The following is a 24,034-nucleotide window of genomic DNA, read 5'->3' as shown; positions in this document are numbered from 1 at the left end:
TCATTGGTTCTACTATACTTCACTATATGGATTAACTGAAATTTACTTAACTATTCCCTGAAGTTTGGTTTTACTGAAGGACATATTACCAGGTCTTTTTAATATTTGACAACTACATTTCCACCTGACAACACAATTCAACTGTACTTGACCTATAAACAATTCTGTAAATCTGCATAGAAAAATGACTGCATGCTGTCTGTGTGTATATATATACACGCCATATACATATATATGTACCTCATCTCTTATTGTGAATTTCATTTACATAAATGCACGAAGTAAAAACTCAGTGAATAAGCATTAAAACTTGTGAAACTCACTATAAATCCAAGGAACTTCTGGAAGCACAGTTGGATTAGGAGGGTAAGAGTATGCAACTTGTGGTAATGGCTGATGAGAAGCATAGTGTGAAAAAGTTGGCTGCTGAAAATTGTAAGAAATAGGTACTGGAGATTGAAAATTCCCATTCACTGGCACAAAGCCATATGCTTGTGGCTCCCCACCATAGCAACTAAAATATTGTGAGTACAGAAGATTAGAATGTGTGCTTTGGACAGTACTTGCAATTGCAGTCAACATCCCAGGAGGTGGTTGTACTTCGTATGATGTTATCCCTTGGTGTGTCTGGGTAATGGCACTGCCATTGCTGCTGCTATAATGATAAACATACCAAGAATAGTATGGATATGAAGTGCCAAATGAATGCTCAGAAGAATTATATATTGGGGTGCATGCAGACTGTGGAAGTTCATTCCAATACGTAGCAGTGTTCTGAGTTAGGACTTTTGAATTTTCATCATTTTGCTGTTCAGAAAAAGAGTACTCCGCTGTTTGAGTCACATTAAGGGTTAAGTGTCCAGGTGCTCCAAAAGGAATAGTACTGGGATTCAGTGTATCCTTAATATACTTTTCCTCTGACTCAGATTTTGCAGGCTGTGTTTTATTTATTTCCGGAATGGGAATTTTTTCCTGGATAAATACAGGTTCTGGAGAAGAAGTGCATGTGGAACATGTGGAATTTTTAATAGACGAATTTAATATTTCAATATCTTGAAGTTCTAAGACTTTGTCATTCATTTCTAGATTGGTATGAATATCCTTCATGAAATGGGAAGCAGGCTCTGAGAGCACAGACGCATTAGGCACAAGAGAAGCAGCAGCTTCTGGTTTTGTGTCTAAAGGACAAGATTGTTGTGTGGAATCTGGAGAATTTTTAAGAAATTTCTGTGAAAATGTCTCATGGTCCTTTGAAAATGTGCCCTCTACACTTTCTTGGTCACAAACTGCAAAAGCAGTACAATCTTTCTTACCACTTTTTGTTTCAGCAGCATGAAGTTTTTTATTTCTTTTCTTCTTTCTAATTAAATTGCCCTGTTCTCCAGTGAAGTGTTCTGAAGTATCAAATGAAACATTACTTAAGTCTATTTTGCCTTCTGCCTTTAATGAGCACGTGTCTTTTAGGTTCTTTAAAGGTAAAAGCGATCCAGGCAGTAAACTTTGCATTTCAATCTTTTCTGGAAATACGTAGTTTCTTTTCAGATTGTCAGATGAACTCGATTCTGTTTTGTTTTCACTTTTGGGATGAAATTCTGTAGTCCTATTAAGTGTAACACATAACATATAAACAGCTTTAAACACACAGTGTCACAAAATCTTAACGCAAATATGTATTTGACATTTTTATTCAGGAGAAGAGTTCTTAAGATTTACATTTTCTCACTGAATTTAAATACTTTTCCTGCTGAAAATATCCTCCACATTTTACATGTATTTCTAATACTGTAACAGATTTTGTGCTTTAGACATTTCTTGATAGAAGGCTTTTAAAAGTAGGAAACTATCACTACTGAATTGTACAGTGTAGTTTCTAATTTTATATACCATCAACCTGTTGACATCTTCATTACTCACATATATGTAACTGATAAAACTACCAGCTATTCTCCTCTCCCTGCCCCGTAAGATCTCTTCCATCTCTGTTATAATAGTCTAAGATGTTTTTGTCTGTTCATCCATGATTTAGGAAAAGCAGACCTCCAGAATTTCCTGCCAATTTAATATCCTTGGCATTCTTACCTAAATTTAGATGGTCTCAAGCGGGCTGAAAGAAGTATCCATATGGGAATGTTTAGGGCTAGACAGTTAATACAGGTCCCCAAAGTTGTTATATTTTTTGGTGCTTTTTATGGATCTATAAAATTCATTCATTCTTTTTTTTTTTTGTGACAGGTTCTAATCTGTCAGGCTGGATTGCACTGATACACTCATAGCCTCAGGGAATTCTCCTAAGTAGCTGAGACTCACACCATCATGCCCAGCTAATTAAAAAAAAAAAATTTTTTTTTTTTTTAAAGATAGGGGTTTCTGGCTGGGCATGGTGGCTCACACCTGTAATCATAGCACTCTGGGAGACCGAAACGGGTAGACTGCCTACGCTCAGGAGTTTGAGACCAGGCTGAGCAAGAGTGAGACCTCGTCTCTAAAAAAAAATTGCTGGGCATTGTGGCAGGCACCTATAGTACCAGATACTTGGGCAGCTGAGGCAAGAGGATCGCTTGAGTCTAAGAATTTGAGGTTGCTGTGAGGTATGACACCCTAGCACTCTACTAAGAAGCTGTCTCAAAAAAAAAAAAAAAAAAAGGTAAGAGTCTCACTAGAATATTTCTCTATAATCAAAAGAATTCATCTTTGGCCTAGAATTTGTTTCTCACATGCAGGAAACACAAAGCCCTGTATTTTACTGAATCCAGCCTCTTCAAAAGGCAAATAACTTATGTGGTCACCCAATCCCATACTCTGAGATTCCCATAAAGTATTAAATTTGATTATACTCCATTTCCAGTGTTTCAGTGGTGTCTTGATTTTAGAGACTGAAAGCTTCTTGGCTGTTCTGCCCTTTTTTGTCAGTCTCTTAGAGCATATTTATTGCTACGAAGACAGCCCCCTACATTACCATATAGTAGAAACCATTGTTCTGCTGAGTCATAGCTTGAGAAACTAATAATGCCCATATTTAGTTAATAAAACTAAGATGATTATAAACTGGTTTTATATTATCTCTGTAATTAAGCCTATTCACTTTTATATCACTACACAACTATTCAGTCATATATGCTATAAATAAAGTAAATGTTATAGAGAAGCAAAACCAAGTATGCAGTTGTATATTTCTCCTTTTTATTTTATATTACTCAATATCTTTCACAAATTAATGGAGAAAAAAACAAGTTAGTCACAAATTCAAAAACTTACAGAGCTGCATGAAACAAGAATTGTCATCAAATCTAGGGTGGCCACTTTATATCAAAATGAGAAAAATATAATTTAGTCAGTTTTTCATAAAGATTACTTATTCAGTTTAAAGAACTAGCCTTTGAGATAATTTTCTTCCTTTTTTGCAATAATAAGACACCCTTTTGTGAAGCAGTAGTACATTTAACCCTGAGGAGCTCTCAGAAACAGAACATGCCCACAGGAGTCATCTGCACCAAAGGAACATCTTGTTGGGTCTCCTACAGGCATTGTTTACAGTCAAAAGGTTAATACGTGTCTATGAAACATATATTTTATTAATGTTCCCACATGGTAATGTAAGTTGGCGATTCATACCCTTTTAATAAATTCTGAAGTCTGCAGGTCTGTGAAATCCACAGGTTTAAAAATAAGTCATGTATTCACTTATGTCCTATTCTTTTATATTCTTTTTTAGTAAACTAGTTGCTAAGACCCATCATGTCTTTTTTTTTTTTTTTTTTGTAGAGAAAGAGTCTCACTTTATGGCCCTCGGTAGAGTGCCGTGGCCTCACGTAGCTCACAACAACCTCCAACTCCTGGGCTTAAGCGATTCTCTTGCCTCAGCCTCCCGAGTAGCTGGGACTACAGGCGTCCGCCACAACGCCCGGCTATTTTTTGGTTGCAGTTTGGTCGGGGCCGGGTTTGAACCCGCCACCCTCGGTATATGGGGCCGGCGCCTTACCGACTAAGCCACAGGCGCCGCCCCGCCCATCATTTCTTTAAATAATGTCTATCAAATGTGAATTTTCATTTCTTATTATGTGAAACAATCTCCCTTTTCTAAGCCTTCACTAACTTACTTCTTACTTTTTCTAATCATACTCAGGTTCTCCTTACCCTTTAAATCACTGCATCATTGGAAAAACACATTTCACATGACATTAGTCTCTATTACTTACAAAATGAAGTTCAAATTCCCTGGAGTTAACTCAAGACATTATATGACTTGAAACAAACTTCTCTTTAGCTTAATTCACTAAAATTATACAAATAATTGTTTTATTCTAGTTCCTTAATGTTTACCCTACTTGTTTAGTTTTTGTTCAGATAGAGCTGATGGCAATTCCTACCTTGGATGCTTGTATGCTGTCTTTTCTCTGCTGATTTTTGCGACACCTTTCACGTTTACCTATATTAAAAAGATACAAAGAAAATCAACATTGGTGATGACAAAAAATAACGTCTTTATTATTTAGTGCTAGATATTCGCAACTGCTTGCTGGGTCATTATCTAAATTAAACTGTTCCCCCTCAAGCAACCAGGGACTCTGCTGGACTTCCTGTATTTCACGTTTGGACTAACTTTAAAAAAAAAATTTCAACATTCTTATTTCCACATCCTAAAACTAACTTCTGGAGGCCATTTATGACTCTTTCCTCTTTTATGCCCTTCTTAATAAACCTGTTGCTATGCCCCATCAATTCTTTAAGTAGTCTGTCAAATATGTTTGACATTCAAAGGAATGTTCCTTTTCTATTTTGCAAAACAGCGTCCTTTTCTAAGCTATGGCTGACTTACTACTTCAGTACTTCTATAGAAGTAGGATATGACTTACTGCTTTTATACCTCTATACTCAGAATCTCCTTCCCCTTTACATTATTGAAAACATGGCATTACACTTCAACATGTACAGAAGGGAAGTTCAAAACTCCTTAGGCTTATATTTAAGACATCCTATAATCTGAAACAATCTTCTTCATCCTTAGCTTACTCTTACCAAGCTAAATCGTTCTAGACTGTTTTTACATTTTACTTATTTACGTTTTTATTTTTAAAATGTTTCTTATTTCTTCTCTCCTGTAGTCCTTTACTCAGGACCAGACTTATTTTTTTTTTGAGACACTTTCTCACTGTGTCACCCTCGGTAGAGTGCCATGGCATCACAGCTCACAGGAACCTCCAACTCTTGGGCTTAAGCAATTCTCTTGCCTCAGCCTCCCAAGTAGCTGGGACTATAAGCACCCATCACAACACCCCACTATTTTTTGGTATAGTTGTCATTGTTGTTTAGCAGATCTGGGCCGGGTTCCAACTCTCCAACTGCAGTTTATGTGGCTGATGCTCTAATCACTAAGCTATGGGCACCGAGCCAGACTTATTTTTTGAATTTTTTTATTATACCAAAAAACCATGAAACACTTCATGAATTTGTATATCATTCTTTGACAGGGGAGATGCTAATCTTCTCTGTACTGTTCCAATTTTAGTGTATGTGCTGAAGTGAGCACCAGACTTAATGTTAAAACTAATTTCTCAAATGATGTCAATAAAAAGTGTCTTTGCTCACATTATTTTCTATAATTCAAACACCCTCATTTTCACCTTCTTTTGATGTTTTCTCCTTTAAGGCAAAGCTTTGGTCTGTGTTCTTATATGAAATAAATAAATCTTCCCTAAGAATCTAAGCTTTTTTTTGCTTTTCTTCTCAATACCTACAAAACTTTTTTAAGTATCACTCTGACTTTATAGTTTTTTGGTTTTGTTTGTTTGTTTTGAGACAGGATCTTGCTATGTTGCTCAGGCTGGACTCAAAACTCCTAGGCTCAAGCAATCCTCCTGCCTCAGGCTCACAAGTAGCCTATAGTAGGACTATAGGCGTGTGCCAACGTGCCTGGCTCCTTACTTTACTCTTGATGTGAAGTATACAAATTGCGTTCTTGTGATTTGGAAGTATGTGCATACACTGGTTGTTTACTAAGCATTTTCCTATAAACAGTATAACAGATGGTGATTACATTTCTGGTTTACAGAACTAGTTTAACGGATATAATTAGAATTGAGCAAAGAAAGAGTACTAGTCTTTGTTTTGTATATAGTTTCTTTACATTGAACTAAAGAATTCTTTTTTTTTTTTTTTTTTTTAATTTTTGCAGTTTTTGACCAGGGCCAGGTTTGAACCCACCACCTCCCATATATGGGGCCAGCAGCCTACTCCTTCGGCCATAGGTGCCGCCCGAACTAAAGAATTCTTGAAAAGTTTTTAAGAGAAGCCTTTAAACAGAGAACAGGGACAAACGTCAGAATGGGGTCTGGAACCAAACTGGCTGATTTTAGGTCTTAGGTGTGCCCATTTATTAACTCCATAACCTTGAGTTAATTATTTCATCTTTCTTTTTGAGACAGAGTCTCATTATGTCACCCTCGGTAGAGTGTCATGGCGTCACAGCTCACAGCAACCTCAAACTCCTGGGCTTAAGCAATTCTCCTGCCTCAGCCTTCCAGTAGCTGGGACTACAGGTGCCCACCACAATACCCAGCTATTTTTTGTTGCAGTCGTAATTGTTGTTTAGCTGGCTTTGGCGGGGTTTGAACTTGCCAGCCTCGGTGTATGTGGCTGGTGCCATAACCACTGTGCTATGGGCGCCAAGCCAATTATTTCATCTTTCTATGCCTTGATTTCCTCATCTTCAAAGTAAGATAGTAATAGTAGATACATGATGAAGGTTTTTGAAAATATGAGTTGATATTTTATGTAATCTTTAGGATAGTGCCAAGTGCATATTAAATGCTATGTAAAATTTGTTAAACTATTTTCACATAAGATTTCTTCTAACTCCTTGATAATCATCTATTGAAAAATATCTGTCCTGGCTCAGCACCTGTGGCTCAAGCAGCTAAGGCGCCAGCCACATACACCTGAGCTGGTGGGTTCAAATCCAGCCCGGGCCCACCAAACAACAATGACGGCTGCAACCGAAAAAAAAAACAGCCAAGCGTTGTGGCGGGCACCTGCAGTCCCAGGTACTTGGGAGGTGGAGGCAAGAGAATCACTTGAGCCTAGGAGTTGGAGGTTACTGTGAGCTGTGATGCCACAGCACTCTACCCAGGGCGACAGCTTGAGGCTCTGTCTCAAAAAAATATATATATATATAAAAAGAAAGAAAGAAAAATATCTGTCCTATTTCTCCATCTGGATAATAATAGTCAAGAAGACAGGTATCATTTAGCCAGTTTTTAATATTCACTACATTAGGTAAAGGCACGTTATAGATTGAGGCTATTCAATAAATACTGGTTACTCATTTAACTCATATTCATAATATTAAATTTTCTCATAAGAAGCTATTAAAACTCAAAACTTCTCAAGAAATGTTACCAAATTAAAAAATTTGGGTCCGTGGCTTGGCGCCCATAGCACAGTGGTTATAGCATCAGCCTCAGACACTGAGGATGGCGGGTTCGAACCTGCCCTGGGCTAGCTAAACAACTGCAACAACAAAAAATAGCTGAGTGCCTGTAGTCCCAGTTACTTGGGAGGCTGAGATAAGAGAACTGCTTAAGCCCAAGACTTTGAGATTGCCGTGAGCTGTGACTGCACAGCACTCTACCATGGGAGACATAGTGAGACTCTGTCTTGAAAAAAAAAGTTTAAAAAATTTAAATATTTAATTTGGCTAGGCACAGTAGCTGATGCTTGTAATTCTAGGGCTCTGGGAGGCCCAGGAAGGTAGGGTAGATTGCTTGCGCTCAGGAATTGAAGACCAGCCTCAGAAAGAGCAAAACTCCATCTCTACTAAAAATAGAAAAAAAGTAGCTTGGCATGGTGTTGGGTGCCTGTAGTCCCAACTACTTGGGAGGTGGAGGCAAGAGGATCACTTGAGTCCAAGAGTTTGAGGTTTCTGTGAGCTGTGATGTCACAGCACTCTACCTAGGGTGACAGAGTGAGACTCTGTCTCAAAAAAACAGAAGTAGACATTTGCAAAGTGTCTCCCATATGTAGTATCAATCATAATTTTATAGATAATATGAATTGCTTTATCCAATACTTTACTTAATAACTTGTACAATTCTGTGAACTACTTGTTTGCTGAAAGAACACATACTTGTTTTCAAAAATACACACATTTCAAAGCATTTGTACCTTTTGCTTTTTACAGCGGGAAATAGTACTTTTCTCTTGTTCCTCAGAATCTTCACATTTGTCTACAGTAATAGGTCGTTTTTTAGAGCAGTTTGAAACATTTTTAATTGTACACTCTGGAATTAAGGACACCTTCACAGAAATACTAGATTTATCGATATTTTCTCCAGGTTTTATAGTATGAATATTCATACTTCCGTTTTCTTTTCTCTTTGGTGGGAAAGTCTTCTTTCTATTACACATCATTTGGCATAGAACAAAGGAAATGGTTAATTTAGGATTTTTAGCACATATAATCTTCATGTGTTCAATTGTTTTCATAATTTTCATAATATGGGTCACTTTCCCTAAGTCTTTCTTAGGGGCAGACATGGTATTTTTGAGCAGTATAGAAAACTGATTGTAGTTGTAGTCCAAGTCTGTTACAGTGCTTCCATAATTTATAGACATTATATATGGCACAAAGTCAATATACGTTGAAATAGAATACTTAGACTTCTTCAGAAGCTTTTTTATTTCCGAAAGTTCTTGAAGTTCTCTTGAGAGCAAGTGAAGAGCATATGAGCCATTAACAGCTTCACTGTATTTGCAGATAATATCCATATCTTTCTTAAGTTCAGAAATAGAAGTCTCTATCACTCTCCCAAGGCAAACATTTATTGAGTTATCTTTAAGAAATGAAAAAGAAGCCATTTTTTCTTGGCAGTGAACTAATTCAGGAAGAAGAGACAAATCAAACCAAAGCATACCTCGAAACCTCGGTTTGTCCAACTTCTTTGCCACTGAGTTTTTAAGAAAGTGAACTGTTTCTGAGATCATGACAATTTCAACGTATGTTTCCACAGCCTCAGGTTTTAAAATTACAGCCCCATGGTTATGTTTTTTTGCCATGTCCAAAACGTTTTCTTCAGTGATAAAAATATTATCTATGTTTTCTTCTTGTAGCATCTGGAAGTATTTTTTTAAAAATTCTAAATGATCTATACATCTTAAGGTAAGTTCTTGTAATTTTTTAAGGTCTGCAAATTCAGCTTGATCCAGTATTTCACTAATGTAACAAATATCTGGGTGTAAAAGCAAAGTATTATTTAACTTGTCATTTTCTATGGTAGTTGTTGCTTTGTTCATTAGATAATCTGACTTTCTGGAACTAATTATAGTATCCTTCTCCACCCCAGTATCAGAAACTGGTTCACTGTTTAAATCTTCAGACAAAGTATCATATATCTTCTGCAACTTTGAGTAAGCACATTGATTCATTTTGAGTATCATTTCTTTGCTATTTTTTTCTGAATATTTTTTGCTAAAATATTTTCTTCTCTCTTTCCAAATAAGACTTTTTGCAGCATCAAAAAAGATATGTTCCAGACCATAAAGAGATATTTTAATATTTAATGCCTCATTGTTCTTGATAAAATTAACTTTTGAGGAGATCATTTCTATGATAATCCACAGATGGTCTTGTTTTCCCGGATATGAAAGAATTTTAGGAGAGTCCCCATATATACTGATCAGCTTTAATGTACTTTTTCTTAAGGTTTCTAGGTCTCCTAAACTATCTCCAAAGTTAACTCCACAGGTAAATGGAACAGAAAGAGAAAAGTCAAAACAATCGGAACAATGTTTCATTATGGCTTCACATTCATTAATCTGTCGTTTGTATTTTAAGAACGCATAGTATGAATTATTTCCCCTTTTTGTTTCTTCAAACAATTCAATTAATTGACCATGGTAAGTCTGTAACTCACAGAATGCATTATATTTTAACCTTCCTTGAAAAGCAGGATAGAAATTGGATTGCTGTTGATATCCACATGGTCTGCCAAGCAGCTCACTGTACAATGTCTCATCATACCAAAGCAAGCTTCGGAAGGTTGGTTCACCTCCTAAAAGCCTTTTTTTGTTTTCAATGAATTGAATAGTTTCCATCATCATTTGAAGTTCTACCAAAGTATCAACAGCAGAAGGTTTTAATTTGTGTCTACAATTATTCCACATGTTTTGTTCTACCAACAATTCTCTTGAAATCACAATTTGTTCAAATGAACATTCTTGCTTGCTTTCAAAAGCTTCAACAAATAAAGGAAAAAATTTTTGGCAAACCTTAGTTTCTTCCTGTAGAGCCTGCAAAGAGGATGCTTCATCTGCCCTCCGCAAAATTTGAGATAGCTTAGTGATAAGGGCTGTGTGATTAGCTGAGCCATGTTTTTCATTTAATTCATTTGTGTATGATGTGGACTTCTGACGAGTAGTGACTTCAGAGATTTCAGAGTGGGCATGTAAAACAGGCATGCTATGAATTCCTAGAATGTCTGGTTTGGAAATATAGGCTGTTTCTGAATGTAATGTTGAGTCAGACTGACAGTCACCATTAGTTTTAATTTTCCCCTTCTGCTCTCTTTTATTAAGCTGGTTAAAAACTATGTTATTCAAAGAGACTGCATCTTTAATGGTTACATGACAATCAACCAAGTTATTTTTAATCATTTTATTATTTAAGTGGGAGGATTCTTTTACGATCTCATTCTTTCCGTCTTTGTACTCAGTCTCAACAGCTGATCCTTCATTTGTGCTTCTTTTGCAAACTGAATCTTTTGCTTTTTGTGCTTGTTTAATTCCCCACATTTTTCTGTCCTGAATGTCTTTCTTTACAATGCTTTTTGAAGAGCCCTTCATATTATCTTTTAAGAGCTGAGAACTATCAATGGAAGATTGTTTCTTCATTACATTTTCCCCATAACTTTTACTTTCTTCAGTTACTGGGGTTAGATTCAACTGTGACTCTGCAGGGACATTTGTTTCATTGCCATCCATAAGGAAGCAGTTAGCTGAGGAGCACTGCTCTGTCTTCAGAAGCTCCTTTCCACAACATATCTGCTGGTAGTGTGAAGCTGCAAAAGAATCTGTATCAAAAGTTCTCTGTTTACCCAAGTAAGACTTCCAAAATTCTCCTTTCCTATTTGTCACTGAAGCAGTTGAAAACAACTGAGGACTACTGTATTTTTTGCTGGCTATTAAAGTCGGGTGTAATGGGTCCATAAGGAAGTTTTCTGTAATAATGCTTTGTTTGAAAGTCTCGATAGGAGCTGTATACTTTTCTATAGGAAAATTTACTTTCAGGTTTCTTTTACAATCAGGTAAAATAAGATTACCTTGCTTGCAGATATCCATAGTTGATTCTAAGACTGAAAAAAGTATGTCAGTTCTCACCTTTTTGTGAGCTATACAAGTTGCATCATAATTTTTGTCTGTGCTGTAACTTGGGTTTTCCTTCAAGCAACATAAAGACACTGAATTACTTCCACTTGTTACTCTACTGGCCTCACAATTGTGTTCTTTTGTTGTGTTCTTTCTAGTATGTGCTGAATGGCTCTGAAGCTTTTCAAAATTACTCATGTTAGGTAGAAACTTTGTATTAATTTGATTTTCTTTTTCACTTAGTTTCTCATCAGAGTGGTCAGGGGAAGAGAGGTATCTAGTCTTCCTAGGAAAAGGCTGAAGTTCAGATGATCCTGGATTTCTAGTATTGTTATTACTATAAGCTGACTGACTTGTACTTTGGGAAATGGAGGATAGTGACAACTGTGATTCACGATGTTCCCGATCACAAAATTCTCTAGCATGTACAGTGTGACTTTTGGAGACCTTGCTGGTCACACTTTTCTTGGAAAGACACTTTGTGATTTTCTTTCCATTTGTTTTATAAGACTTGTGCTTTGACACGTGGGTTAATGATTCATCACCATCAGATCCTAAAGCTCTTTTCTCTCCCTGTTTGTTGTATCTTTTTTTGGACAAAAAATGCTTAGTAGAATAGTATCTTCTTTCAGACACAGAATTATAACCCTGAAGGTCACAACTTTCCCAGAAATTATTGCATATTATTGCATAGGATTTTGGTAATGGACCCTTTCTTTTCTCTCCCACTTTAGTTATAATCTGCAAAGATGTATTAACTCTTCTATGAGCTTTTTTTAAGTGAACAACAGCTCTGTCTAGTTTTCTGGAAAGACGTCTGCTTTTACATAAAGATGCTTCACTATTTAGAATATCCAGGACACCCCTAATGTGCTTTTCAGACCAGGAAAATGTTTTAATTCGTCCTTGGGATAATGAAGAAAAACACTTAGATGGGTCTGGATTGGTTAGTCTCCTTTTCTTTCCAAGGATTTCATGCTGTTTTGAATCTTTATGTGGTATGTTCTGGTCCCTAGAAGATACACCTAACTTTCTTTTGTTAATTCTTAATTCCATCCCCTTTTCACTTCTACTATTGTTACAGTCATTTTTTGATTTTGTAAAGGAACACCTCCTTCCATCATTTATTCCTGTGACAGTAGACGCTACGGTAAACAAAGATTCACTGTTTTGTCTGTCAGACATATGACTTGCATGTATATTATGACTTAAGTCAATAGAAAGGGAGATTTCAGATTTACTCACTAGTCCTGATTCCTGCCTTATTTCATCAACTTCATTTTCACCTGAATTATTACCAGAAGGCTGGGAATATATACCAAATCCTAGCATTCCCCCTTCTTTATTTCTTTCTTTTGTGGCTTCTGTTACACGTTTCCAAAAATTATCTTCTGATGCAAGGGAGTCAGCAGTGGGGCTAAATCCTGGCCCAGATATATTAGTAATTGTAATTTGTAGATCTGGAAGTAAAATTGGGCTGAGGAGCTCTGTTTTATTTCGTGTGGAAGAAGAAAGAATACTTTTCTTATAATAATACTGATCATTATTCTCCTTTCTTATGGTGCTTTCCCAAACTTCTGACTTCCCATCGTGGCTTCCGAACAGACCTTCCCAATCAATACGGGACTTCAGAATTTCATATGCGGCGTCACGTTCATCAAATACATCTTCGATGCTTTCTGTATCTTGCTGAAATAGACAAGCATCATCACCTTGCTCTGATCCTACTTCGATCTCATTTTCCAATTCAAAATCTTGAAGAACTGAGTTCTCACTGTTTGACTGATGAAGTGAGTCCTGTAATCTATCATTATCTATATTAACTTCAGAATCAGGAGCCCTATGTTTTACCAACAAACCCAAATCTGGACTCTCAGAACAAGTTTCTTCAAATTGATGTCTGTGGGAATCTTCATGCTGTGTGCTTAATGCCAGCATAGGAGTATGAGCTATCTGCACTGAAGCCCTGGAAGAAGCACACTCTGAAGAATCTGTTATTTTCGGAAATGTTGTGGCAGCCAAATACTCTACACTTCCGGCATTTTGCTCATCTTTTTGTTCTATGCCACTGATGGCATCTTCACTCTCTAATAATGTAGTTTCTGTTGACACATATTTTTCTTCCCAAATCAAGTTAAATGGAGTAGAAAATTCTTCAGAACTTGGAATTTCTACATTGCTGTAATTTTTATTCTCCCTTCTTTCATCTATATTGGTGAAATTTTTGTCTATATGAAAACCCTGTTTCTCATCTCTATGTATATTCTTTATATTGTTTTCTGGGAATGAAGTACTGTCTGTCTGTCTAGCCTCATTTTGGTTTTCCTCATCATTATCTCCTTGTTCTCTGAAATTAACATCCAGGCATGTATCATTGTCCAACTGTGCATTAAGAAACACAGTGGGATGTTGACTTTCGTGTTCAGTATGAATTTCTCCGCAGTTTCCTTGAATACTCTCTAATGACACAGGTTCATTTTTTCTATGTATACATACATTTTCTCTAGTTATGTTACAATTTGAACTTTCAAGGGCTGTTTCTATGTCATGGGATGAAATAACTCTATCAATGGGCATGTCTTTGGCCTGGAGAATGTCTTTTGCTTCTTGGAAATCATTAGTTATAATGTTAACACAATTTTCATTTGTTTTTTCCAATTTCAGTTCCATTAGCTTTTCAGCAATGGCAAAATTTGTACAAATATTATCTTCATACTCCAAAGAGTATTGAGGATGCTTTTGTGAAAGACTCTCAACGCTTGAAGTAATACCTTGTAATTCCAATGCTAGATGTTCATCCTCATTGTTTGGGGCAGGTGTGGAAGATTTCAGTATTTCTAACTCTTGAGTAACCATTATTTTATCACAGTTTTTCTCAAAAGAGTCAAGATGGTCACCATCTTCATATTCTTGGTATGAAGGAACATGATTATCTATTGGACAAATTTCTGTTTCATCATTGAAATAATCAGGATCTTTCCACCAAGTCTTCTTTTCTTCATGTTTGAAATTGTCTTCTGGGTCAGTGAAGTTTCTCATTTTTCCAATATTTTGAATGTATTCATTTATGCTTTCTTTCTTTTCAAGTGGAAACCCTGCAGAAGACATTGGGAGATTACTGGGATATATAGTTTTCAAATCAGAAGACTGTAATTCCTGAGAGGTCTGACTGTTGTACTTTTCTATAGAAGCATTTTTTGACTGGTAAGAGTTATGTGGCTCACTGCTCTGTTCAAGTGGGATGTTGCTTCTCTGTTGCACTCCCTGGGCTTTTTCCTCATTATCTTTTTGGTTCTCAATTTCTGAAACTACATTTGACAAAGAAATTGGGAAGGAAAAATTCTCTTGGTCCTTATATTGTCCTGTCATGGTAATTTTAGTGGGAGTTGTACAGTCATAGTCCTTAGAGCCCATGTTGTGAGCATGAGATTGTGAATCATCCAAAGAAATTTTAAAGCAAGGGGCATCTAAGCAATTAGTGAGAAGAGCATAATCACCAGTTATGATTTCTGATGAGGCAGAAACAGCTGGCATAGGTGGCAGCTTTATTTCTGAATTAACATAATCTAAACTCTTCTCAGAGGGCAAAATCTCCTTTAAATCTGTAGTATCATTCTGTTTTCCCATGCTTTCTTCTCTTCTCATCAGTCTTGGGTCTTTGATGAGTTTTGAAGTAATAACTGTGCTTGAGCCAATATTGTTCTGAAGAGGAAAGGCAGCAGAAAGACCACTTAAAATATTTTTAAGATATGTCCAATTAAACAAATGGTCACCATTAACATTTTCTTTGGTATCACTGGGCATAAATGAAAGATCTGAATCATGTGCATGTACTTGAGAAGTGTCTCTAATTTCTGATAAGTTGTGCTCTGTCTGTCCATTGTATGTATCTAGTATAGAAATGGTTCCATTTTGTACATTTCCACAGGAGTCAGAAATATCTGAGTTGGAAAAATCTATTTCTGACTTTACTGTATTGCATGAACAATTTTCCTGAGCAAACGGGTCTACAGGTTTCCTGAAATGTTCAAAGATGACAGTAGCATCTTTCCCTTTTCCAATTCTTTTGGCCACTGTACAGTTATTCAGAGAACATGTTCTTTCTGTGGAAATAAGAAAGAAAATTTCAAAGAAAAAGTGTTTCTACAGACAACTATTAATAGAAGTGAACTATGTTAAGGATGATTTTAACTGAAAGTCAATCTAATAACGATTAAAATGTATTTTCAGCCGAAACGTGGAAAGAGAGAAGTAAATGAGTAACAATTTAATAAAGTATATATGATGTAGCAATCATGAAACTGATCTAATTTAGGAATCTTAATAAAAGAGTACATGCTAGAAAATTTAAATTCTGACAAAAAAATAGAAAAATTAAATAGGAAGAAAACATTTTCCCCAGTCTTGTCATATTTATTTTCAATATTCAGATGTTTGAAATATAGCACATACATGTTAGTAAGCAAAACTGTTTGCCTGTCTACAGTTACCTTGCTTCTTTCTCCTCTACCACAGCAGAACAAAAAAGAAAAGAAAGGGGAATGAGCTAGAGAAGTAGGGGAGAAAAAAAATGCCAAAAAGTTTTTTTCAGGAGCTAAAGAAAACCACTACATTTTCCCATAGTGAAATAAATATTCTTGCAAATAATGTATGTAAAATAATCCTGGAAAATGTAAGCAAATTTATTTTCTAATGTATAAAAATGTATTCTTAAAATTTCATAAGGAATTTCAAATAATGAAGGCACTTACAAAAATGCATTAACAGGCTCTGCGCCTGTAGCTCAGGAGCTAGGGCGCCGGCCACACACACCAGAGCTGGAGGGTTCAAACCCAGCCCAAGCCTGTCAAACAACAATGACAACTACAACCAAAAAATAGCAGGGTGTTGTGGCAGGTGCCTGTAGTCCCAGCCACCTGGGAGGTTGAAGCAAGAGAATCGCTTAAGCCCAAGAGTTGGAGGTTGCTGTGAGCTGTGACACCACAGCACTCAACCCAGTGCAACATAGTGAGACTGTCTCAAAAAAAAAAAAAAAAAAAGAATTAACAAACAAAAAATAATTCTCATAAAATGTTCACAACATATTCAGAACTAAGTAATACTATAAAATATCTTTACTAAAACATAAATTATGGCCGGGTGTTGTGGCGGGTGCCTGTAGTACCAGTTACTTTGGAGGCTGAGGCAGGAGAATCGCTTGAGCTCAGGAGTTTGAGGTCGCTGTGAGCTGTGTCGCCATGGCACTCTACTGAGGGCGACATAGACTCTGTTTCAAAATAAATAATTAAATAACTAAATAAATACACACATAAATAAAGTAATGGAAATTCTCTCTCTACTGCTGCATTTCCAGGAGGCCTTAGAGGTGACTCTGCTGCAGCCTAGGTCACCTTGTGACCTGCAGAATGCTCCAAGAAGTAGACTAAAGACCCCTCCTTGCTAACTGCTCTTGGGAAGATTGGGGCCATTCCATCAACCAAGCATGGAGGAAAGCAAAATTAAGGAGGAGGAGGAAGAAAGAGGAGAAAGAAAAAGAAGAAGAAAGTGAATGGGAAGAAAACACTCATGAGAAGGAACCAACAAAAAAATTATGCCAATACGAAATACCAGAAGAAATCAACTTCCCCAAGGGATCACAAGGCAGCAACCACAAAGGATCCCATGTATAAAGAAATTATGCAGTTGGGCTGGGGCTGGGTTTGAACCCGCCACCCTTGGTATATGGGGCCAGCGCCTTACCAACTGAGCCACAGGCACCGCCCCATAAAGAAATTATGGAAATGACAGAAAGGGAATGTCTGGATGGCAAAAATGATAAAAGAGAACTGTAGAAAAAGTGGGTAACAACCTAATGAAAATTGAAAAATTGACCCCCAAAATAAATGAAAGACATGATGAAACTAGAAAGGAAAGCATCAGTCATAATGTTAACACAATTTTCATTTGTTTGTTTTTTCTAATTTCAGTTCCATCATCTTTTCAGCAATGGCAAAATTTGTACAAATATTATCTTCATACTCCAAAAAGTATTGAGGATGATTTTGTTAAAGGCTCTTAACACTTGAAGTAATACTTTGTAATGCCAATGCTAGATGTTCATCCTCATTCTTTGAGACAGGTGTGAATTAAGGAATTGAAGAAGTCATTCAGGGAACTTAAAGAAGTAGAAAGTAGTAATAAATAATAGGTTAAACCATGTAGAAGAAAGAATCTCAGAGTTAGAGGATAAGACTGTTGAGATTACTTAGGCATTTAAAAATGCAGAAAAGAACTGGATGTGGTGGCATGTGGCTGTAGTCCTGACTACTCGGGAGGCTGACACAGGAGGATTGCTCGAGTCCAGGAGTTCTGGGCTATACTGCACTATGCCTATCAGGTGTCTGCACTAAGTTCAACATCAATATGGTGACCTCCCGGGAACAGGGGGCCACCAGGTTGCCTAAGGAAGGGTGAACTGGCCCAGGTCGGAAATGGAACAGGTCAAAACTCCCATGCTGATCAGTAGTGGCATAGTGCCTGTGAATAGCCACTGCACCCCAGCCTGGGCAACATTGTGAGACCCATCTCTACAAAAAAAAAAGGGGGTGGGGGTGGGGGTGGGGCAGAAAAGAAGAGTAAAAGCTTAGCATCTCTTAGAAAACTAAGGGTCTTTGTGAAGCATACAAACATATGACTTACAGGTTCCCTGAAAGAGAAGAAGATCAAACTAAAGGCATGGAAGCCCTACTGGAGGGTTATCATAACTGAAAATTTCCCAAGCATAACCAAAGATTCTGAGACACTCCTTTTGGATGGACATCAAACCTCAGTTCATCTCAATACAAACAGGGCATCTCCTAGACACATTGTAATAAATTTGGCCAAGGTCAAAATGAAAGAGAAAATTCTACAAGTGGCCAGTAGTAAGCACCAATTGACCTACAGGGGCAGATCCATCAGAGTGACAGAGGACTTCTCAGCTGAAACTTTACAAGCCAAAAGAGACTGGGCTACAATTTTCAACTTACTCAAAACAACTTCCAGCCTAGGATCCTATATCCTGCCAAACTAAGTTTCATATACAATGGAAAACTCAAATCTTTTACTGACAAATAATCATTGAAGAAATTTGCCACTAAAAGACCAGCCCTGCAGGAAATACTCAGACTAATAGTACACACAGTTGGTCACAACAGACCACCAACAAAGTAAAGACTCCCAGAAATGAAAGGTCAAAGCCTAGCTTCCACAATGACCCAAGTAATAAAACCAGGCATAAGACTTCCGCAAAACAATGCAAACAAAAATCCATCAAATTTATCAATCTGCTCAATAAATGTGAATGGCTTGAATTCCCCACTGAGAGGCACAGGCTAGCTGAATGGATTAAGGAAAGCACAAGCCAACTATATGCTATCTTCAGGAAGCACATCTAACTTCTAAGGACAAAACAAGACTCGGTGAAGAGTTAGAAAAAAATGTTTCAGGCAAACAGAAATCAGAAGAAAAGAGGAGTTGTGATTTTATTTGCAGATACAAGTGGATTTAAAGCAACAAAAGTTAAAGCAAAGATGGTCTCTATATATTGGTCAAGGGAATATAAGAAATAGTTTAATTTTAAACATATATATGCACCCAACTTAAACGCTCCCATAGTATGCTCTCCCAGTATGAAATTAACTCTGACTGCTCTGAACAATATTCTATGCAATAACACCATATTATCTAGGGACTTTAACATCCCTCTGACAAAACTGGAAGATCCTCTCAACAGGCACTAAGCAAAGAAACAGGGACCTAAATGCAAACAGGCTCAATAGATATACATAGAGCATACCACCCCAAGGCTAATGAATATACATTCTTCTCATTGGCTCATGGATCATACTCCAAAATTCATCATATCCTTGGACACAAATCAAACTTCAACAAAATTAAAAGAACTGAAATTATATCTTGTATTTTGTCAGACCACAAGGGAATAAAGGTAGAATTCAACTCCTAAGATACCTTCGTACCTGTACAAAGTCATAGAAAATAAATAACCTTACTATGAATGACAGCTGGGTCAAGGAGGCACTTAAGACAGAAATTAGATTCCACAAACATAATAACAATGAAGCCATAAGCTACCAACACTTGTGGGATATCTCAAAAGGAATCCTAAGAGGAATATATATTGCATTAGATGCCCGCATCAAAAACCAAAAAGAGAGCATATCAATGATCTAATGAATCATCTCAGGCAAAAGGAAAAAAAATTATCAAACCAAAGCCAAACCCAGAAGAAGAAATAACCAAAATTAAATGGAAAATAAATGAAATTGAAAACAGAAGATTCAATGAGAAAATTAACAAAACAAAAAGTTGGCTCTTCAAAAAGATAAATAAAATCAATAAACCTTTGGCCAGATTAACTGGAAACAGAAAAGTAAGATCTCTAATAACCTCAATTAGAAATTATAAAGAGCAAATGACAGATACTACCAAGATATCAAGAGATCATCTCTGATTACTGAAAAAAAAAAAATCTATGCCAAGAAATTTGGCAATGTGGTAGAAATGGACTAGTACCTGGAATCACACAACCTCCCTACACTTAACCAGGATGAAACAGATCAATATCAAGCACCAAAATTAAAGAAACAATAAAAAAGGTCCCAGCAACAACAAAAAAGCCCTCGACCAGATGGCTTCACACCAAAATTCTATCAAACCTTCAAAGAAGAGTTCGTACCTATACTGCAAAACCTATTCCAAAACATTGAGAAGGAAGGACCCTCAACACATTCCTAAGAAGCAAGCATCAACCTGATACCAAAACCAGGGAAAGACTCGATAAAAAAGGAAAAGTAGAGGTCAATTTCACTAAAGAGTATTGATGCAAAAATATTCAATAAAATCCTACCCAAACAGAATACAGCTACATATTAAAGAAATTGTACATCACAATCAAGTAGACTTTATCCCAGGGATGCGAGTTTGGTTTAATATACACATATTCATAAATGTAATTTATCACATAAATAGAATCAAAAACAAAGACTGTATGATCCTCTCAATAGATGAAGAAAAAACAATTGACAAAATTCAGCATCCTTGACTCACGCTTGTAATCCTAGCACTCTGGGAGGCTGAGGTTGGTGGATTGCTTGAGTTTAGGAGTTCAAGACCAGCCTGGGCAAGAGCGAGAACCTGTCTCTACTAAAAAGAGAAAAACTGGCTTGGTGTGGTGGCAGACATCTGTAGTCCCAGCTACTTGGGAGGCTGAGGTAGGAGGATTACTCAAGCCCAAGAGTTTGAGATTTCTGTGAGCTATGATGCCATGGCACTCTACCCAGGGCGACAAAGTGAGATTTTTGTCTCCAAGAAAAAAAAATTTCAGCATTGTTTTGTGACAAGAATAGCCAATATCATACTAAATGGAATAATACTGAAAGCCTTTCCTCTTACAAATGGAACTAGACAAGTATATCCATTATCACCTCTATTATTCTAGGTCAGTGGTTCTCAACTTTCCTAATGCCGTGATGTGTTTTCATTGTTACAAAGGGGTTGCAACCCACAGGTTGAGAACCACTGTTCTAGGTAGTGCTGGAAGTTCTAGCCAATGACATCAGGTAAAAGAAGGATAATTAAGGGCATCCAAATCGGGGCAGAGGAGGTAAAACTCTGGGTCTTTGCTGATGGTATGATCTTATACCTAGAAAACCTCAGAGACTCAAACATTAGACTCCTGGAAGTGATAAAGAAATATAATAACATTTCAGAGTATAAAATCAGTGTCCACAAATCAGTCACCTTTGTATAAACCAATAACAGCCAATTTGAGAAGCTAATCAAGGACACAATTCCCTTCACAATAACTTCAAAGAGAATGAAATATCTAGGAATATATCTAACAGAAGGGGTGAAGGATCTTTACAAAGAGAATTATGAAACCCTAAGAAAGGATATAGCAGAAGACATCAGCAAAGGGAGGAATATACCATGCTTTAGGGTGGGAATGATTGACACAGTTAAAGTGTCTATACTACTCAACTCAAACTACAGATTTTATGCAATCCCCATTAAAATACAAACATCATACTTTAAAGAGCTTAAAAAAAAGTTCTTCGTTTTGTATGTAATCAGAAAAAAAACATATATCCAATGCCAATTCTTAATAATAAAAACAAAGCTGGAGGCATCACTCTACTAGACTTCAGGTTATACTAGACATCCACAGTCTGATCACAACATGGTATTGGTACAAAAATAGAGACAGATATATGGAACAGAATAGAAAATCAAGAGATGTGGGCAGCGCCTGTAGCTCATTGAGTAGGGTGTCGACCCAATATACTGAGGGTGGTGGGTTCAAATCCAGCCCTGGCCAAACTGCAACAATAAAAAAAATAGCTGGGCATTGTGGTGGGCGCCTGTAGTCCCAGCTACTTGGGAAGCTGAGGCAAAAGAATCGCCTAAGCCCAAGAGTTGGAGGTTGCTGTGAGCTGTGACGCCACAGCACTTTACCAAGGGTGACAAAGTGAGACTCTGTCTCTAAAAAAAAAGTAAATCAAGAGATGAAATCAGCCTCATGTTGCCATCTGATCGTTGCTAAACCAAACCTCCATACCCTGAGGAAAAGAAATCTCATTCAATAAATGGTGTTGGGATAACTGAACAACCACATGGAAAAAACAGAAACTAGATCTACATCTCTCTCCACTTAACAAAAAATAACTCATGATAAAGATTTAAATTAGACACAAAATGATAAAAATCTTAGAAGGAAGTATGGTAAAAACTCGTGATCATATTGGCTGGGGAAAGACTTTATAAAGACAACTCCATTGGCAACAGAAATAAATTGGACTTAATTAAACTAAAAAGCTTCTGTACATCTTAGGACACAACAATTAAAGCAAACAGACAACCTTTAGAATGGGAAAATATATTTGCATGTTATTAATCTGACAAAAGTTTGATAACTACAATCTATAGAGTACTAAAATTAATCAACAAAAAAAGCAATGGAATCTAACACTTTGTAAGAGACATGAACAGAACCTTCTCTGAAGAAGATAGACAAATGACCAATAAATACTTGAAAAAATGCTCATCATCTTTAATCACTGAAGAAATGCGAATCGAAGTCATCCTAAGATATCACCTAACCCTAGGGAATATAGCCCACATCACAAAGTCCCAAATGCTGGCGTGGTTTTGGAGAGAAGGAACACTTTCACACTGTTAGTGACATTGCAAACTAATATATCCTTTTTGGAAAAAAAGTATGGCGAATCCTTAAAGAACTCAAAAGAAACCTTCCATTGGATCCCACAGTATCATTAATCAGTACCTACCAGAAGGGGAAAAAAAAAAAAACATTTCATAAAGACATTTGCACTAGATTGTCTACTGCAGCTTTCAAAGATCTGAAAAATACAGTAGAATCCCTCAGTAACAGAGTAGAGCAAGCAGAAGAAAGGATTTCTGACACTGAAGACAAAGCTTTTGAATGCTCCCAAACTCTCAAAGAGGTAGAGAAATGGAGAGCAAAAATGGATCATTCTCTCAGAGCTCTGGGATAATTTGAAGAAAGCTAATATTCGCCTCATAGAAATCCCTGAAAGCGATGAAGTGGCTTCACAAGGCACAGAGGCTCTTCTCCATGAAATTATGAAAGGGAATTTTCCAGACATGCCAAGAGATTCTGAAATTCAGATAACAGACAGTTTCAGAACCCCAGCATGACTCAACCTGAATAAGACATAACCCAGGCACATCATAATTAACTTCACTAATATGAAGGAGAAAATTCTGAAAGCAGCCAGATGTAAGAAAACCATAACCTACAAAGGGAAGAATATTAGAATGACTCTAGATATTAGATCGCTCTGCTGAAACCTTTCAAGCCAGAAGAGGGTGGTCATCGACTTTTAATCTCCTAAAACAAAGTAACTTTCAACCCAGGATCCTGTATCCAGCTAAATTGAGTTTCATTTATAATGGAGAAATTAAATGCTTCAATGACATTCACATGTTGAAGAAATTTACCATAACCAAACCAGCTCTGCAGGATATTGTCAGACCTATCCTCCATGATGACCAGTGCAATCCTCCACCACAAAAGTAAACTCACTCAGAAACTTTTGATCAAACTCCAACTTCCACAGTGGCGAAAGGATTAAAAATGTCCACTGGACTTTTGAAAAACACGATATCCAAAATTCTACTAAGGTTATCAATATTCTCCATTAATGTGAATGACTTAAATTGTCCTCTAAAGACGCACAGGTTGGCTGACTGGATACAAAAACTCAGGCCATATATCTGCTACTTACAAGAATCTCATCTTACCTTAAAAGATAAATATAGACTCAGTAGGAAGGGATGGTCTTCTATGTTTCAGGCAAACAGAAATCAGAAAAAAGCAGGTGTTGCAATTCTATTTGCAGATACAATAGGCTTTAAACCAAGAAAAATAAGGAAGGATAAAAATGGTCACTTCATATTTTTTTAAGGGTAATGCTCAATATGATGAGATTTCAATTATTAATATTTATGCACCCTACCAGAATGTGCCTCAATTTATAAGAGAAACTCTAACAGACATGAGCAACTTGATTTCCTCCAGCTCCATAATAGTTGGAGATTTTAACACTCCTTTGGCAGTGTTGGATAGATCCTCCAATAAGAAGATGAGCAAAGA

The 24,034-nt window shown here is 36.8% G+C and overlaps 1 protein-coding gene and 1 non-coding gene across 2 annotated transcripts in view; both read right to left on the bottom strand.

Annotated features, from left to right (window-relative positions):
• Positions 1 to 303: 303 nt before the first annotated feature.
• The window catches only part of TEX15 (testis expressed 15, meiosis and synapsis associated), a 62,947-nt gene continuing 39,216 nt past the window's right edge, over positions 304 to 24,034 (bottom strand). Inside the window, exons 6-8 of the mRNA XM_053578176.1 lie at positions 8,161 to 15,461; positions 4,368 to 4,426; positions 304 to 1,600 (exon numbers count right to left, since the gene is read on the bottom strand). Coding sequence (XP_053434151.1) covers positions 304 to 1,600; positions 4,368 to 4,426; positions 8,161 to 15,461 — 8,657 coding nt within the window. The remainder of the gene's footprint in view (positions 1,601 to 4,367; positions 4,427 to 8,160; positions 15,462 to 24,034) is intronic.
• LOC128576637 (U6 spliceosomal RNA) lies at positions 5,424 to 5,527 on the bottom strand. Its single transcript, XR_008377468.1, has one exon. It is a non-coding gene; the product is annotated as a U6 spliceosomal RNA (small nuclear RNA).

Source organism: Nycticebus coucang, chromosome 24, assembly GCF_027406575.1.
Source record: "Nycticebus coucang isolate mNycCou1 chromosome 24, mNycCou1.pri, whole genome shotgun sequence".
Taxonomy (NCBI): Eukaryota; Metazoa; Chordata; class Mammalia; order Primates; family Lorisidae; genus Nycticebus; species Nycticebus coucang.
Note: the sequence above shows the minus strand (reverse complement) of the source record. Positions and strands in the feature narration are given on the sequence as shown.